At 43.4% G+C, this 19,470-nt stretch overlaps 2 protein-coding genes across 2 annotated transcripts; both read right to left on the bottom strand.

The window, feature by feature from the left end:
* Positions 1 to 1,138: 1,138 nt before the first annotated feature.
* Positions 1,139 to 8,025, bottom strand: LOC145401094 (aminopeptidase N-like). Its single transcript, XM_080273466.1, has 9 exons — positions 7,930 to 8,025; positions 7,122 to 7,458; positions 6,664 to 6,806; positions 6,300 to 6,487; positions 5,421 to 5,591; positions 4,512 to 4,569; positions 3,118 to 3,248; positions 2,743 to 2,863; positions 1,139 to 1,303 (listed from the first exon to the last, which is right to left on the bottom strand). Exons 1-9 carry the CDS (start codon positions 8,011 to 8,013, stop codon positions 1,139 to 1,141), a joined length of 1,398 nt encoding a protein of 465 aa, XP_080129592.1. The 5' UTR covers positions 8,014 to 8,025.
* Positions 8,026 to 8,697: 672 nt separating this feature from the next.
* On the bottom strand, positions 8,698 to 19,359 carry LOC145401093 (aminopeptidase N-like). Its single transcript, XM_080273465.1, has 8 exons — positions 19,207 to 19,359; positions 16,704 to 17,027; positions 15,560 to 15,693; positions 14,133 to 14,288; positions 11,047 to 11,181; positions 10,364 to 10,520; positions 9,087 to 9,255; positions 8,698 to 8,783 (listed from the first exon to the last, which is right to left on the bottom strand). Exons 1-8 carry the CDS (start codon positions 19,357 to 19,359, stop codon positions 8,698 to 8,700), a joined length of 1,314 nt encoding a protein of 437 aa, XP_080129591.1.
* Between the last annotated feature and the right edge of the window lie 111 nt (positions 19,360 to 19,470).

The raw sequence follows: 19,470 nt of genomic DNA, 5'->3' as shown, positions 1-19,470 counted from the left end.
TTTTCTTTTTCCTGGTTGTGGATTTTACCAACCCCATTTATCAGTAGGCGATGGGTTAGGAGTAGTAGTATGATGATGATGATGGATATTCAGTCTAGAAATTACTAGTACGGTACGCTGTATCTAGATAGATTTTTTTTCTTACTTGGTATTTCAGTTAGGTTCTGAGTCTGAATGTTTACTGTGGATTTTTTATAGCATATGTAAAATAAAGCTTCCCTCGATTTAGGAACAGTCGCCATTAGCAGGACGCCGTGCCACTTACCGCACTGCAGGCTACTCTCAGATGATTTTTTTTTTTTCCAGCTTAAGGAAAACCCTACCATACAAGAGTAGCGCAGCCAGATGTTAAGCAGAGCAGGTCTCAGCTTAATCTATGATCATATTAGCGGGTCTTGTTTGTAATTTTTTCAAGGTATACTTCAGGCGTGTTAACTGGACGGTAGAAATTATGTACGTGGCTGTGGTTGGTACGTGATCACTAATTTGGCTCTAAATCAGTATGTACGTTTAATGAGGCGGAATCACACGGCAACTGAGTGCCCCAGATCTATTGGCGATCCACTCATACGTTAAACTTGTGCGCAAAATCCAGACTAATTAGTAGGTACAGTCGAAGAAACAACACTCTTCCCAGTTTCATGTGAAGAAAACTTATAACTGGCGAAATGCAATGAAAAACCTATATCTGTTAGCGTGTGTTTCAAGTGATTCGGCTTTCGTCTGTGTATTCTTCAGTCTTTGGTAAGGTAATGTACTTGTGTCTGTACGCTGGTCCATCCACTCAGGCACGACAGAGGTTAATAACACTAATAATATATGCGATTTAAGTCTTCATTTTTGTCAGTATTTATGCTTTCAGTCTCGAGAGTCTGGGTCAAGCTGGCCATAGTTTCAGTCCTATAAGCAGTAATCAGTCTAGTTTTTTAAGTCTAGGGGTAGTATTCTCGACAGATTAGAAGGGTTCCTGGCCCCTCTTCCTTGGCGATTTATTTTACTTATTACACCATGTTATTTTCTTATAATTCAAGTCACTGTCAGCATACACAGAACATATTAAGCTACCAGATAGAAAAATAATCTTGTAAGGAAGAGGTGGCAGGTAACCTCAAGAGAGAGAGAGAGAGAAGATACGAGCCTAGAAACTGAGGATAGATGAGAAGCCGTGCTGTGTGAGCCAGTGTGAGATTTGGCGGTAACTGCGATCCATCCAGGCTACGTTGTCCTCTGTCCTCCTCACCGCCTCCCCAGCTGCCACCCCCACCCCTGCCTCCCACCGGTGCTGCTCCAGAAACGACTCCACCTGGGGAAAAAATTGAGTAGGTGACGAGGTGATTTGGGATGACTGTCAGTGATAGGTTAATTACTGATGTATTTATTATTATTGTTGTTGTTGTTTTTATTCAGCTTCGCCATAGAAATGGCAAAGCTTCTTGTTTTCGTCATTATTATTATCATTATTGTTTACTATTTTTTTTTCTTTGCACTTCTTTTTCCTCGATCTTGATTTTATATATGAAGGTACCCTATGGTAACCCAAGTCCTTGTGCCAAATATAAATGACCTTGACTTATTTTTGAAGGCGATACACGCATTTTATTCTTAAAAAAAAAATGCATATTCAAAATCGAAATATCTCAGAAACTAATTGAGATACAGCTGTTTGGTTGAAAGTCTTCTGATAAAAATTTTTACAGAATAATTTTTCCTTAATATTTTGCCATTTAGCCTAGTGGAAAGTACCAAATTCAAATCTACTCAGTTATTTCTTTGCAACATATTTTAGAAAAAAACACGGAAGCTTTAAAGTTGTAACTTTACACATATATGGCAGTGGTCCCTTTTATGATCTGAAAAGAATATGGTTACAGTTAGCATACAGCTAGCATGTTATTGAGACAAGCGTATGGTTTACACATGCGTTCTTCGACACCTTTCTCCCCAGGTCCCTTTTTGATGTTGCACAAGAAGTTACCTTCGGGTCTTCTACTTTTGTTTATATTACACATACCTTATACAGTATGGCGAAGCTTCCTTATTGTGGCTACATAATAAGAATAGATAACTAATTATTATTATTAGTAGTAGTAATAGTACCTGTAGTAGTAGTAGTAGTAGTAGTAGTTGTGTTATGTTGTTTGCAACCGTACAGGTGTGAATTTTAGCATTATATTCTGAAAAATTTGTTGTACACCAAAGATTACGTCACTTGGGGTCGGAAGTCAGTGTTCGATGTTTCGTTATTTTCAGGCAGTGAATCAACACTTATTTCCTCCATTGTACGATCAGGGATACAGTCCACCTCTTATTCCACTACGTCTACATCACACTTAGGACATTCATCACTTTTCTATCTGACGCATTATCAAAGAAAATCATTTATGGTCAGAGAAATGTGCCATCATGTCAGAGAGAAATACTAATGGTCAAAGAATGTACTGTCATATCAAAGAATTATTTATGGGCAGAGAAACGTGCCATCATATCAAAGAGAATCATTCATTGATATGTGTGGCATCATATCAATCATTCATGGTCTGAGAAATGTCATCATATCAAAGAGAATCATTTATGGGCAGAAAAATGTGCCATCATATCAAAGAGAATCATATATGGTCTGAGAAATTAACCTTTGTATTAAAGAGAATCACTTATGGGCAGAGAAATTTGCTAAGCCTCTCTCAGGGGATGGTAGCCAGGAGAATAAAATTAGGAGTCGAAGAGGTGAAATATTTTGCTAACTCGTCCCCCACCGTACACGTGACCCGGGATGCGCCTGACCTGAGCCAGCTGGTCCCTGGTGTTGAAGGCCTCCGTGGTGGACTTCAGGAGCGCCTCAGCCACCTCCTCACTCATGTGGAACCTGCAGAAGGGGAAGGTGAGGTGCTGGAGTACGAGTTGTGCGCGTAATACAGGACCCAGATTCATGGATAAACTATTCGAAAACTTATATCGGCGTGTACACAAAGCGTTGAAAGTTGAATTTAAGTGTACATGCTGTGGATTTTTATGTGAAAAGTGTGCAAAAACCGTGGATAGAATGTATAAAAATGGATCTGAGTGTACAGAGTGTGGCTGGATGTATACAAGAGCGTGGCCTAGAAGAGGTGGACTCACAGCGAAGTAATATGAGACCACTGCTGGTTCAGGAAGGTCCAGGTGAGGTGATGGTGCTGCCCCTGTCCCGCCACTGACTGCAGCACCTGGCGTGGAATATCATAGTTACCCCTTAACATATCAGAGGTGCCCTGAAAATATTATTGGCACAAAATACCAGAATTAAGTAACCCTCAGATACCACAAACTTTATACTACCAGAATTATCACAAAATACTGTTAGTTTGTGACTGCTTCACCTGTTATCCTAATCCTCTTGAGCTCAGCGTCTCCCACAAGTGACAGTTTCAGTCATTTTTTAATCAAGGGGAGGAACACGGCGATTATGAGCTGGTAGGATGGGTGCCATCACGAAAAACCCACATACAGCAAAAATGGACACAGGAAGGTTAATACACCCTGTACAGTATGGTTGAGTTCATGGATGTACGATTACCTCAATTAATAGCTGAACTTATGCCGTCAGATTGAACTGTGGATGGTCATCATCAGTTTAATACGGGTATTGCACAAGGACCAAACTTACTTTGTCTGATTTTGCCATATTGATTGCATAATACTGTCTGATTTCAGTCTGGCTGACTTTGATATCTGGATTTTGTTCTGTGATTTTATGCTGTCAGACTAATGTTATGTTGTTTCCATTCACAGTAAGGCAGATCTTACAGTTTAGCGGATCTTACACAGTGATATACTGTAAAGTGCGGTGATTTTTAACCTCTGCCCGATCTTGAACAATGATCTGACAGTATGACTGATGTACCACTGTATATCTGATTTGAAACTCTACTGTAAGGGTAGATCAGCCAACTCACGATGTGTGTAACTGTGATGCCTCTTGTCTTCCGTCAAGCCATGCTAAGTACGGTTATTTCCTGTTATTTGTATTATTATATTCGGTTTGTATTCACTTGACGGAATTGGGCCACTTCCACAGCTTAATGAAAAGCAGTGGCTGCATGAAATTCGATGAGCTAGTTCATGGTAGGAATGAGTGTACTTGGTTTCTACCCAGATCGACCCTTTAGTCTGACTACATTTAGCCATCATCTGAACTGAAAGGGGTTAGGGATCTTTATCAGGCTAGAACAAACGTGCAACAGTTGGTCCCTGGCATTACTGGGGCACCGTTGTAATTTAATTGTTCAGAACGATGACATCTTTTGCCTAGCTTATCTTTGCCAGATCCCGATGATTTCTCCCACTTTAAGGGAGATCAGAAGAGATGACAATGCTTCCAATGGTTCTGCGAGTGTAGAAATCTGCACCGTGGCACAGTTCTGGAAGCAGTCATATGTCTGTTTACCATAAGATCATCTCTATGGCTGGTTTAACTTTACGGCGGATTATGAAAGATATTTTAACACTGTGGCCTGTTGAACGCTCCCTCTCACCTGGTATGGGTCGTGGTCACGTAGGCTGTCCCCTCCTTTGAACGCCGCGTCAAGGTACCTGAGATAAAGCGAATAATGAAGTTACTTCGTTTATCATACAAAGTAAATATTAAGTTCTTTCCGCCCGTCCTTCCATATTTCGTTATATCACTGTCATTTTCACAAGTGTTCTCGCTTATCGCAAATTTATCTTCATTTTCCATTCATCTTTACCCATTCCTTCATGCTATCTCTTATCCTCTTCTCTCTACTCTGCGCCCGTCCAGACATTATCGTATAGGCAGCTTGATTCTCGTCATTCACAACGATAAATCACACGCTCGACCTTACCCACACTCCATCCTTCTCAAAAACAACCCCCCTTGCCATCGACCCTCCTAATATTAGACCTCCAAACACTAAACCTTACGACACTCGACCTCTTATACACTTCATTCTGCACCTCACCATCGACCCTTCTTATTGTCGACCCTCCTAATACCCGACCTCCGGACACTAGATCTCCCAACACTCGACCTCATTACACTACATTCTGCACCTCACCATCGACTCTCCTTACTGTCGACCCTCTTAATACTCGACCTCCAGACACAAGATCTCCCGACACTCGACTTTCTTGCGCTCTATCCCGTCACACACAGCCCCGTCACACTCACGTCACTCACATTCATCCCTGTCAGATTGAAACCTCATCACATTCAAACTCCTAACTCAGTCCCTTGACACCAGCCTCTCATATCTTCAACCCTTCTCACACTCAGCATCTTCGCAGTCAATTCCTTCTCACTCATTACCTCTCACACTCAGCCCCTTCATCATTACCTATCACACGCAACTCCGTCACACTCAACGCCTTTGCACTCAACCCCTCAGACTTAACCCTCTCACACCCAACACCCTCACACTCACGCCATAGTCTTCCATGCGTCCTTGGTACACGCGAGCGCCTTCAGGAGCTGGTCCTTGTGCTGGCTGTTCACGATGGCATGATAGCGTTCCCATCCGAAATCCCACTCCGTCTCCCCGCCCTTAGACACCGCCGTGCAGTACATTGCCTCACGGTCCTTCTCTGGCACCGGGCTAGTGGATGGGCAGGAGAGAGGGGTAAAGGGTTAACAGCTTGCACAGGGAGAGGAAGTGGAGACGGATGAAGGGTGAGCTGTACATAATTATGGGAAAGGAGAGGGACAGGGACGTGGGGAGAAATGAACTTGGTAGGGGAGTGGCGAGGGAGAGGCTTGAAGGGTGAATTGAACTTGTATTTAATTCTTTCAAGAGAATTCATGCAAAAGTTGAAGATCTAGATGTTATAATGCTATCATGAAGCGAAGCAAAAAAATTTTTCCCCGAAGGAATTATTAGTAGGGCAAAACATGGTGCTGGCTATTATAATCAGGCTAAATCCAAACGATGTTATTCAGATGTATATTCGAGCGTTGTAAGCGATGATCGAAACATCAGTTTTTTACCAAACCCTTTTTACCTTAACCTGACCCAGGTGTTCGTCCCTTTGCAGCGTATTTCATGTACCGGTAGCTGAATGGCAGAAAAAGACAGCATTACGCCTCTACATTTCCGTAGCACTTTTTCTTGACTAGCATCATGTGCTAGTGCTAATATATTCTTAAAACTCAGCATTCAAGATGCGGAGATGGCAAATTTAGGGCAATTTAGAGTTTAAAGAGTGTATTAGATTTTCCCTCGGCTGAACAGAATCATCCTGTGACAGCCTGAGTAGGATAACAATTCATCCAAAGAAGGCCGAAGGGTTAATGACTCGTTTCTGACCTTCCTGCCTCCGGGTCCTCCATCCACTGTTTATAGAGACGCGTGGCCTTCTGCACACAGCCGGGGTGACCGAAGTGGCAGGCCCATTTGACCACCTTACGTAGGATGTCTTGGGAGGTGAGGGGGACGCCTTCAGAACCCCTTTCCACGTTGTCATACAAGGGGCCCATCAGAGAGGCAGCGTATTTCTGCGTCGGTAGAGGATCATTAGGATGAGACTGGGTGTTGGTTTGACACGTTATGTCATGTAAGCAACAAGGTTCTCTCTCTCTCTCCTCTCTCTCTCTCTCTCGTTTAGATTCAAGAAAACATTAAATCCATCGTTATAAAGACAAAATATAATGCGTGAACTGTGCGGCCAGACCCTGAACCCCCCATAGACAGGCGTGTTGGCCAGCATGGTGTCGAGGTAGGGCAGGGCGGAGAAGGTTGTTTTCCACACTGCCTGCTGATTCTCCCCCTTCAGGTACTGCGACAACTCCAGCACTATCGAGTACGGCAGAGTCCCTGAGGTGTTAATGCACTGCTGTTACAAGCCTGCTGCAGTTAGGGATATAACTCTCACAATATTCCACGACGTCTGTTTCATGCTTATGGTTATGTCTGTTACTTTCCTTTCAGAAATATCATAACTAAAGTCTTATAGTTAGAGGAACATATCAAACCTCTCCCAGCATCATATGGTTTGGCAGCAGAGTACATTTAGAAACAGAATTGGTGAAATATTAGACGAACTTGTGTTCCTGACTGTACATGCACATTTCAGTATTATGACTGACCGTTCTGGAATTCAAACTCAGTAACGACATCAAGTTGACCTACCGGCCCGAGCTAAGTTCATAGCATCATCAACCAACTGTGCTCTGTTGATGACGTGGATGGCAGTGTTGTCCTGGAGGAGCTGTGAAGTGAGGAGTTGCCAATTATGAAGGTCATAGTTGACTCTGTAGTAACCCGTCTGCTGGAGGTTGAAGATGACCCACTGATCCTTGCTGGGAAGATCTGAAATGGTGAGCTGGTCCTGTGAGTCCTTCATCCATACTCTGGGCTGCGTCTGGCTAAAATCTGGTTCGGCCTGGCTCGTGTAGGTCAGCGGCACCCACCACTTGTAGTCGTGTGTGTCTGTGTGGTTCTCTAGCTGCCCCAGAAGGAACCGCTCCTGACCACAATAATATAGGACATAGTTAGTGGCAAAATGGCTCTTCGTGAGTGCCTTTTGTGTTCTTGTCTCCTCAGCAGAAGGTGCTCCTGACAACATAGGACATGTAGGACGCAGTTAGTGATATATAGGACGAAACTACTACGATACTATGCAACGCCAACAGAAACCGATCCTGACCACAGTAATAGAGGACATTTTTAGTGAGGTATGATACAACACTACAGTCTCATACTGGCCGAAAGTAGTGAAGCAAGTAAACAGTTACGGACATTCTTTGCTGACCTCATTGAGGATCGCATTTAGCATCACATAAATAACATCAACAAGACACAGTATATTAGCTGGGGATATTGTCTGCTGACCTGCGACACAATAGCGGAGGTACCGTCAGCGTTTCTGTTGTTCACATAGTTTCATGTATGGTAGATCAGTGGGACACTATACTGGGTAGGTACTTTGCTTCCTGACCTGATGTACAGTAGCTGTGGTGCCGTCATCGCTCCTATTGACGGTGATGACGGGGTAGCCCATCTGCAGCGTCCAGGTGTCCATGATGGTCTTGACGGTGAGGTTGGCGGGCAGCACCGACGCCCTGTGCCCAGCAGCCGTCAGGTATTCCCAAAGGTCGTCTGGGGTCAAGGCCCGGTACTGGCTGGTGAGATATTCTCAGTTTATTACGGTAATTCAGTGTCTCGATTATTTTATTTCACTTTGGAAGAATCTTCCGCTGTGAAAGGTTTTGAAATGATGCTCATTAAACTCCACAATTAAAAAAAAAAAATGTGAATTGGAAGAATGAAATATAAAATATGCCCTTGGGCGGACCGGGTAAAGCATCTCAGCAGAGATGAAGTGTGAAGGATGAACTTCGGTTAAGATGAAGTGTGATGGACGAACTTATAGGTAAAGATGAACTGTGAGGCGTGAACTTCGGTGAAGTGTGAGGGACGAAGCAAAGATGAACTGTGAGAGATGAACTTCGGTAGAGATGAAGTGTGAGGGGTAGAGGACAAGTGAAAGATGAAACTGGGTAAAGACGAAGTGTGAAGGATGAAGTTACGTAAAGATGAAATGTGTGGAATGAAGCTGGGTAAAGATGAAGTGTGATGGATGAAGTATGAGGGATGAAGCTGGTTAAAAATGAAGTGCAAAAGATGAAGGTGAGTAAGAATGAAGTGTGAGGGATGACGCTGGGTGAAGATGAAGTGTGAGGGTACAAGGTGTCTGAAGATGGACTTACTGGTCGTGGAGGAAGGTGACCAGGCCGGCTGTGAAGACGAAGTGGGTTAGAGCGGCGGACAGCATGCTAAACACGCTGGAGCCTGGAAGGGAAGGGGGATGAGAGACATGTTGGTGTTCTGAGTGCCATGGGAGGCTTCGTAGCACCTCCTCGTTAGCCAATCGTTTTGCATAGTAGACCTTCACATACCCATGTGTGTTTATATGATCTCATTTTCTCTTCCGTGGTGGTTTAGGTTGCATATTACACGTGAATATTTCCGTGTGTGTGTGTGTGTGTGTGTGTGTGTGTGAGAGAGAGAGAGAGAGAGAGAGAGAGAGAGAGAGAGAGAGATTCTGACGAAAAAGAAGTTAAGGTCTGTGTTTCGCGTTTGTGTCTAGCTGACCTTTTTCATAGATGATGAAAAGCAGCCCCTGCATGATTTCGCTGGAAGGGAGGGAGGGCATCTGGAGAGGCTGGGACTTTGGGAAACTGTCTTTCCACATGGCCACGCGTCCCTGCTCGGCGAGGTCCTCTAACTGGTACCCCGACCCTAGATCAGCCCACGGTGACAGCTGGCAGGGGGCAAGGAAGAGGAAGTGAAGGTGGAGGAAAGGGCGCCAAGAGAGAGGGGAAGGTGAAGGAAGGGGAAGGATGGGAGAGGAGGTGGAGTTGAAGGAAGGGGAAGGAGGGGAGCAGAGGAGGGGAGGTGAAGGTGAAGGAAGGAGATGGAGGGGAGCAGGGGAAAGGAACTAAATATGAGGGAAAGTGAAGGAGAGTAGGAGAGTTGACACGACTGATGACAAGGACGTGTTAACGCTTTGGCGGCAAATAACTAATTGCATATTATTCTCGGATAACGTTATACTATTTTACAGTGTTCAAAATACGCCTAGGACACCATAAATTATTAAAAAAGCACTACTAACGTTCTACCGAGAGGAAAAAATAACTGCTATATTTCATTTGACAAATGGTGTTCCTCAAGTTTTAGAAAGTAGTTGCTGTCGGAGGGTTAAGGGAAGGTGGTGGGTGATTAGTAAGGAGAGATAAGGAATTAATAGTAGGGGCGAGTTGATAAAATATGACCTCGAGGGAGTCAGTGAATTGATGATTAAATCTGTTTGAACTTAACTGTGACTATCTGAAAAATAAAACTATAATGATTTTACTCTAACCTGGCCCAGATTTACATCCTTTTGCTTATTTCGCTTAGGCCAGTGGCAGAAGAAGACTATACTACGGTCCTGCATCCCTTCCATTCATGATGGAGAGGTGGCAGTTTTAAGTCAAGTTAGAGTAAAAACAGTATACCTTCCTTTAGCAGTTTTGTGATCGCACCATATTCTAGTGTTAATCTATTGTTACAACTCAGCATTCAAGATGAAAAGAGGTTGCAGTTTTAGATAAAGTAGAAAAACTGTATACCTTTTCTCAGCAGTTTTATGACTAGCACCATATTGTAGTGTTAATCTGTTGTTACACCTCAGCATTCAGGATGGAGAGGTTGCAGTTTTAGGCCAAATTAAGGTAGAAACTGTATACGATTCCATAGTAACTTTGTGACTACGAGTAGCATCATCTTCTGGTGTTAATCAGTTGTTACAACACAGTATTCAAGACTGGAGAGATGGTAATTTTTGGCCAAATTATGAACAGTATAATTCTTTTCCAGCTACCCACCTGACCCACGCCAATGTTATCGATGAATGAGGCGAGACCTTCGAAGATCCACAGGTCAGACCAAGATGCCAGCGTGGCCTGGTTTCCGAGCCACTGATGTGACACCTCGTGAACCACCAGCTGCGACGCGAACTGACGACCCTCCACGTTACCAGTGCTCAGGTGAACGTCCAGCAAATCTCCCTCGCTGCAGATAAAAGATATTGAGAGAGAGAGAGAGAGAGAGAGAGAGAAAGAGAGAGAGAGAGAAAGAGAGAGAGAGAGAGAGAGAGAGAGAGAGAGAGAGAGAGAGAGAGAGAGAGAGAGAGAGAGAGAGAGAGAGAGAGAGAGAGAGAGATTGATCATTATTTCCATTGTATATTATCGTAAGAAATAAAAAAATGTACATCCATTTCACAAGAACAGTTCTTCAGTATCAGTATTGTACTGTTTGTGTAACGTAAGAATTATAATGTATACAATTACGAATTTGTTTATTACAGTACTAATACTTCTTTATGATGTAATAGTATTTATTTCACAGCAACTGTCTTCTTTACCGATATGTGTAACGTAATAAATATGTGTACATTCACGAGTATAATCAGTTAAGCTTTCATTGTATTGCTTCTGTCAACAGTCAGGTATCGACCAAAGAGATACTCTAGCCAGGACTAATAAAAACCCTTCTGCTCTGCCCTCACTTAAGGATAGTGATGAGACCTGGATGCGACACCGCCAGCAGTTGCCCGGAGGGGACAAGGAAGAGATCCAGCTTGGCCAGGGGGTAGGACAGGTTGAAGTGCTCCTCCAGGAAGTAGAAGGCTTGTGGGAAGAACCTTTGCAAGAAGGTAACATTATGGACCACTTCCTTCCTCGTCCACACTGCTCCGGAGGTAAGGAAGAAGCAGAAGTATAGGCTAACATTAGAAATCCTTAAAATGGCGCTAACCTATCGCCTGTTATTTCTCATGTGTCATCATATTTTTCTAAATTTTGTTAGTTATCCTTTATTTTTTAATGTGTTGGATCAAAACCGAATGACTTTTTCTCACTAATTAAATACAAAGGTTACTGTAATTATGCATGATTATTTTATTAGGAAGCGCAACACTAGGGCCAGTGAAATTAATCTAACGACATAGTGTAGTTAACTGCAAGATCAGGGATTTTATGACATGAAAACCGACTCAGAACCTAGGAGAATAATCTTGCGTTTGGGTTATTCGATATGAAAAGGGGCTCCTCGACCTTTCAGTGGAAGGTATGGGCGTGGGTGTAAGGATGGCTGGGGCGAGTTCCTTTCTAAGTTAAATTGACCACTTGCCTGGTTTGGGCTGCAAGGAAGTTCTGAATGTCGACGTTAATAATTTTCGTATTATTAGCAAAGATTACATTTTAAACAGATGAGAATCGTGTAAAAAAATAACTTCAGTATAATTTCAAAAACTTTCTAACATAAATGATAAGCACTTCCTTGAATATTGCGATAGGAAGGACGGTCACCGTTATTATACTCTTCTTTTTTAGAGCCAATTCAAACCACAACATTGTTCAGGAAGTACATGATATTATTCCAAAGCTATTTTCACATGATATTTATCTGTTGAAAACACTAATGATGTTAATACTGCAAACCTTATCATTGTTGATATTTTGAACTGCCTTAGAACCCACAACACGCAGTTGGTCAATTAAGAGTCTAGAGGTCTCAAGAAGAAACCAAAAAGACATCATCAGGCGGGAGGAGGTAAACACATTCATTACGTAGGTACAATTCACCCTCTGAGCTCGGGGACATCATTCTATTCTTGCCTTCTCCTGTCGATTTTATTCAGCTAACGACAGATTTTTATTTTTTGATTGGAGGGGTTCGATATAGCACAAATAATTTCCTTCAACGCGAGAGGCCTTCCCTGAGTTGAATAAAATCGTCTGGTAACGTCAAGAATAAATTAAGAAAGGAAGTAAAGGGGTTAAGGGTTTGTCTTGAGAACTGAGCCATATTTTAGGTGAGGTAGGAGGCTTCGCAGTACCTCTTCTTTAGCTATTCATTTTTTGCATAAAACATACATCCTAACATTCTCTTGTGTGTCATATATAGTTTCATTATAGGCTTAAATTGAATCAGTAACACAAGTGGATATTACTGTCCAGAATAAGTCGCTAAGGAACGAGTGCTACGTAAATTCCAAAGCTGGATAGTGTAAGAAGAAGGTTTGACCATCCGGAGTGTGGGAAATGAGACATGGATTTGGAAAGTGTATATGGGTGAGGAGGTTTGGGAGAAGGACACCAAGGATGAGGTGGAGGGATGGGATGGAGAGACACTGAGGATGGTGTGAGGTGGAGGGAGGGCAGCCCGATGGCGAAGGACAGGATGACAAAGGCCACGGAATTAAGGCGTTTGGCTACAGATTGATACTTACGGGTGAGGGTGGTGTCGGAGGAGGGTGTGGGTGTGGGTGTGAGGGTAGTGATGGAGGAGGGTGTGGGTGTGGCTGTGGCTGTGGGTGTGGGTGTGAGGGTAGTGTCGGAGGAGGGTGTGGGTGTAGAGGGTAAGGGTGTGGGTGTCGATGTGGGTGTGAGGGTATGAGGGGTGAGCTGGGACAGGATTAGGACCAGCATGGCAGGGAACATTGCCTGGGTGGTGGCGAACTGGTCCACTACCCAGCCTGCATCTCTGGGGGTACAGTCAACAGCATTATTATTATTATTATTGTTATTATTATTATTATTATTATTATTATTATTATTATTTACATCATCAACACTATCATGAGCATTACCAGTACTGTAATCAACAGCATCGGTATCATCATTCTCAGCATCACTTAATCATCATTTTCATCATCAGCATCTACAGCAGCAGAAGTATCATCACCCACAGCATCACATAATCATTCATTTTCATCATCACCATCATCACCATCACCATCAGCAGCATCACTATTATAACCACATTCACTGTATAAAGACCGACAATTGGGTGGTGTGGGGGAGAGATATGTTGGACACAGCTATCATGAGAGATAATAAAAAATCCACCATGCAGAAGCTAAAAGTAAAGCAGTCATGGAAAGCTGGAACCATCATGCAAAATAAAGCAAAGCCGTCATGCAAGATAAATTATATTCGTCGTGTAAGATAATAAAATCCGTGATGCAGGATAAAACAAAACCCTCATGCAAAATAAATCCCTCACGCATGATAAAAAATCCGTTATTGAAGATAGAGCAGTGATGCACGTTATAGCTGTCATGCAAGAGAGAGCTACCATGCAAGACACAGGCGCCTTGCAATATAGAGCAGCGATGCAAGTTATAGCCGCCATGCAGGATCGAGCAGCCATCCAAGATAGAGCTGCCATGTAAGATATAACCGCCATGCAAGATAGAGGCGTTATACAAGATAGAGGCGTTATACAAGATTGAGGCGTTATACAAGATAGAGGCGTTATACAAGATAGAGGTGTTATGCAAGATAAGGCAGTCATGCAAAACAAAGACCACCATGCAAACACAGTATCGCAAAATAGTGATGCAATATAAAGGCATCACGCAAAACAGTCACGTAGGATGAAGGGAAGTTATGCTAAATAGTCAAGCAGGACAAAGAGAGGTCTTGCAGAACAGCCATGCAGGATAAGGGGAAGTTATGAAGGATAAAGGACAACCATGCCCAGTAGTCATACAGGATAAAGGAAAGTCATGCAATATAGTTATGTGAAAAAGGGGAAGTCATGCAAAACAGTCATGCAGGACAGGGAAGTCATGCATGATATTCTCACAGCGGGGTGGTATGGAGGAGAGGCATGTTGGACACCGCGGTCATGTGCGTCTGTCTAGCCACCAGCAGGTCAAAGGTAGCCTCCATACCCAGCTCATCCAGGCAGGGGAATACTCGATGGGCGTGGTTGGGGAAGAGGGTGGTTAGGGCCATCTTCCTGTAGGAGGAGGAGAGGGGAAATGTCCTACTAAAGCTCTAAACCCCTTGACTCTTTCTGTGTGTGTGTGTGTGTGTGTGTGTGTGTGTGTATACCAAGCTTAAGTCATAAAGTACGTCAACCTTACAGTAACCCAACTATCAAATTAATATAACCTGATACTGAGAAAACAAACCTAACCTAGACTTTCCAGGATAAGAAAAGGTGCAAAATGATAGGTAGAGCGGAAATCAGCATCTGTGTGACGTCCTTTGTAGTTTAATCTTGCTACTTCCAGACGATTCTGTTCAGCTAAAGATTGACCTCTTGCATTAATGAAGGCCGCATCAAACCCCAACCCCTTAAGCCTACCCCAAACTGAGGTAAATTTTTTGGAGTTGGCAAGATTAGAGTGAAAATGATGGCTGAGAGGGTTGATGTATGTATAACTCAGCCTTCTTAATTTGGCGGAGATTCTTGTCATTTTGAACATGAATTCCCGTACCGGAGTGGCAGACTAAGACAATAGTACTTCTACCTTATCATTTCCTTAACACATTTTCGTGATTAGGACCGTGATCTAGCTTAAATCTCTCTTTACGCCTCAGCATCCATGATAGAGAGGTGGTAGTTTTAGGCCAGCTTAAACTGAACAAAGTATAGCTATTATTAAGACGAATACAGGGGTGGCCCATGTATAATGCTCCACTTCGGCGGGTGATTTTTCGTGTGTTGTGGGGATGGGTGCATCATTTTTCCATTTCCTACTTCCACTGCCACAGCCACGGTCATACTAGCGGACTAAGCCGTCTCTGCAACACATAAAATGCTGCCAGGTGAGTTTCCAGTGGGGTGCATTTTACTCCACCCTGTACATTGGTTAAAAACAGTAAAAATAACCAGTCCGATAGACAACGCAGTGGCAGTCCAGCCCATTACCCCTTTGACTGTTAGATTCCTCTCAACTGAGTAAAATCGCCTGTTGTTAGCTTAATCAAAATTTCCAGTTATATCAATAGCAGAGATTATATTTCTCGAGTTAGTTTTAGAAGCCTCTGAATGCTAGGACTTCCACTGGTTGAACAGAATCTTCTGGTATTACCATGGCCACAATACCCAAATGCACCAACCGCAGCGAATAGGGTACAGGTTAGGATCCGGCCAGTTATGATGTAATAAAATAAGCACCATCACTGAAGTATCCTCGGCTCAGTGGTTACGTGGGTTTTTGTGACTGATAATTTCTGGGAACTGCTGTAAAATGTGCTTAATTACACCTGCCTGCGCCTCACCTGTTCACACCTGCCTCCTGGTACGTGACGGTGTAGAAGGCCTGGTTGGTGTGGTTGAGGTGTGAGGTGAAGTGAAGGGTGTACCGGTACCTCGCCCCGGGATGAAGGGTACGGTTGAGGTGAGAAGTGAACACCTGATAAAGAGAGAATGGCGTTCTAAATCGGAAAGCCGTATTCTAGATGGCTTGGGAGGCTTCGTAGCACCTTTTCCGTAGTGGCTTATTCTGCACATTACACCTCAATAACCTCTTAAATGTTATTGATGCAAAGTTTGTCGATATTAAAACGTATAAGTAGGAAAGAAAGATAATGAAGGTGTAATATGCAAAATGAATCGCTAAGGAAGAGGTGTTACGAAGCCCTCCATGCCACCTAGATTACAGTCATGAATTATACAGGGTGGTCCGTATATAACTCTCCAGTTCCACAACGCTGGGCGATATCTCGGGTAGTGTGGGGACGGCTAAGTCAGTGTTACCAGTATCTGCCCTGCTTCCTTTATTCATTTCCTACTCCCATTGCCACAAACACTCCCACACGAGCCGACTGAGCCGTCCCGCAACACATAAGATGCTGCCAAGTAAGTTTTTCGTGGAGCACTGTTTACGGGCCACCTTTTATAGGCCGGATATTCCCTCCAATACATGCCATCCCCTTCCTAACCTCGTGTTGGATGGAGCCGGTGAATTGTGTGATGGAGATTGGAGGTGGCCCGTCTTCCATTACTGGCGTGTCCCCCTCGCCCCATACTCGCTCCACCTGCATAGCACGTCGCAACAGAGGACGAGGGAAAGGTCGAAATTATTACCCCTCTCATAGTCGGAACAGCTGTAATATTTTATACTGAGTGATACTAGACGACAATAATCGGCTGAAATTGAATGGAGGCCGAGTGTGCCAAGATATTACTGTATTACGACTTACTGAATCTATTCGTATTCTCGAAATTAATGAATCCTTTACTTACTTCTGATCTCCTGGGATAAGGGTGACAAAATACTGACCCCATATTCCCTGTATCTTAAAAATCAGCTAAATTATGGGAGGGGGATGATGGAAAAGAATTTCAGGGTAAATCAAAGCAATCAGTGTGGCGAGATGGCAATTTTAGGCCAAGTCGAAGTGGACAGAATATAGCACTCACCTTGACACTGTCCAGGTCAACCACCATAGAATCCGCATTGAGCGTGATCACAGAAGTGGACTCCATTACCTCCAGATCAATTTCCACCCAGCCCTTGACGCTGTGGTTACCTGAGAGGAAGGGCTGGAGCCACACAGTGTAGTGGACGGGCTTCAAGGAGCTCGGTAGGTTGGTAGGGGTAGTAGATGGAGTGGTGGTGGTGGCTTGTGTGGTTGTTGATGGAGTGGTCGCACTTAGAGTGCTTGCACTTGGAGTAGTTGCATTTGGAGTGATTGTAGTTGGAGCGGTTGCAGTTGGAGTGGTTGTGGTCAGGGATACTGAAAACTGACACACATACTCGTAAATACATAAACAGCAGACAATTGAAAAAAAAAAAAAAAATGTGCATAATAAAATATTAACTAGCTCGAAATCAAGTATTTCGTTGACATTGCTGAGCAGGTGGTGTTGGTAGTTGCAGTAGTAGTAGTAATAGTATCAATAGTAGTAGTGGTGTAGTAGTAGTAGCAGCAACAGAGTAACCCGGTCTGTTTGACCTAGCAGACTCATCAACCACAGACTAGCAATCGCCCCTGCAGGGTCATCCCGTGCAGTGAGCCGATTTTCCCTTGCGATGGACGACGCTTCGCCACAGCAAGGCGAGGGGAGGAATGTGGAGGTTTGGTTCCTGGATGAACACCTTATCGCGTCTCTCTGCCCAATTAACAAGGATAGCCTAGTGTGCACCACATCATCGTTTTATCTGGATATACGATAAGCACCCAGCATTGTAAATGGTTTCCTGAGTTACGGGAAAATTAGACTTGTTGCTCAGTGTAAAGTCACCTTAGGAAGAAGCAGACAGCATAGCATCAAGTGAGTGGGTGATAGTCATCACCACCTACCAGCAATTTCTGAGCAAATAAATTTGTCTTCAGGCCAACCAGCAGTTCCCTCCTTCCCCCCTCAATGGCACAAGCATCATTAGCAACATATGACTAGTGAGATCTATGGAAGGGTAATTAATTCTTGACATACCCCATACACAACCGTAATCTTGGAACAGCGGTCTCAAGTGTGTAGACAAGGCCGTTTGTGAAACCCACGTTGAAAGTGCAGCGTGTTTGGCCTCCCTGCATCACGGCTCTGTGAACTCTATAACGTGGCTTAAAGTATAACCGCAGATAACGTTTACAACTTTAATTCATTGATTTTAAGTAGGCGGCGCTTTTCGTTCGCTGCAGCTTATTTCTCGTAGCTCAGGGGCAGAATCAGACAATACTGCGGCTCAACATCCTTTCCATATCCTCTTCGCAACTAGCATCATTGTTACCTCTTTACAGCTCACTTTTTAATGTGGAATGAGGTCACATTTACATTTGTATACTCGAATCTTTTACACTAACTTGCTTCAGATTTTTTTTTTTTTTTTTTTTTTTTCAGCTTCACGTAACTCAGTAGCATAAAAAAAAAAAATGACTAACATCATTTTCTGGAGTCAGTCTATTGTTATGACTCCACATTCAGGATGGAGAGATGGCAATATTAGGCCTAATTTGTGTAAAAGAGTATGGTTAAAAGGAATAGAAGACAGTGAGCATCCACAGCAACCCATGTGAATTCTCTCCCCACCTCAAACTATAATCTCTGACCCATCTCTGTGTGGCATTCTGCGGCTTCTTCCGACGCTGGTTCTCTCTTGCAGTAACAACTTCAGACTTGAGGTATTCATTTGTTGTGTTGTGGGATAGTCAAGTTTTAAGGCATTCGTGTGTTGCGTTCTGCGATAGCCCAGTTTACTTTGCAAGGTTCTTTACCTGATCAAATATAGTGGAATTTGCCTACTATACATGTTACTCCTTAAAATACGTCTTCTGTGACTTTCCAGTGCCACAAATTTTATACGAGGGCAACTATTGTATCTTGGCTGATCCTGGACAATTTCTCTTTAAATTTAGAGGTAGCACACTTTCTCAAATGGATAAACAGTGGCAGTCTAAATGAGAGGTTATTGAAAGCAAGATAGAATGGAAACAGCGATTAGGCTATATATCCTAAACAAAGCTGTTTCCCTCGACTGAACAAAATCATCTGGTGCAAGAAAGGTTAAGACACCAAAGTTGAACCTCAGATCTGAATGAGTAATGCGAGAAAGTCTGTAACTCATTCATACCCAGGAGTTTCGCTGAGCATTAACAGAATATGACACAGATGGAGTGAGGTGTAATAGTTGCGATGCTAAGAATTATAGTCGGTATACCAGACTCCAAACTTAAAATTTTGTCAAAGTGCAGACGGTTTGCATTCGTCTGACGAAACCTAACTACTCCCACGAATAACCTACCGAGTCCTAGTAGCATGACATATTGAGCCTTGGTTCTGAAGTAAGAATGAGTCTCCTTGGTTACTGGTCAGATCGACCCTCTAGGCTAATACACTTGGCCATCAACAAAACTGAAAGGGTTAGGGATCTTCGTCCAGTTAGAACAAACGCGCTATAGTCATTGCCTTACTCAGTACTGACCTGGTGTAATGAAGTCAGGGGCGAGAGGGTGTTGATGAGTGTTAAGGCAGTGGTTGAGGTAGGCAGTACTAGCAGCAGCAGCAGTAGTAGCGTCACCAGCCTGCAGGACACATCGCTGATACCCCCACGCTCGTCACTCCTCTGCCCCACCATGGTCCTGGTTTATATGCAGGGTTGCCCACACCGTAAAGGAAATAATCACCACCATCGTCATTATCACCATCATCATCATATTATATCATATCATAAAAGGCTGGGTAGATA

This window comes from Coenobita brevimanus, chromosome 54 (genome assembly GCF_032717465.1).
Source record: "Coenobita brevimanus isolate Jiangsu-jjx chromosome 54, ASM3271746v2, whole genome shotgun sequence".
Lineage (NCBI taxonomy): Eukaryota > Metazoa > Arthropoda > Malacostraca > Decapoda > Coenobitidae > Coenobita > Coenobita brevimanus.
The sequence above is the reverse complement of the archived record's forward strand: the minus strand, read 5'-3'. Positions and strand labels throughout refer to the sequence as shown.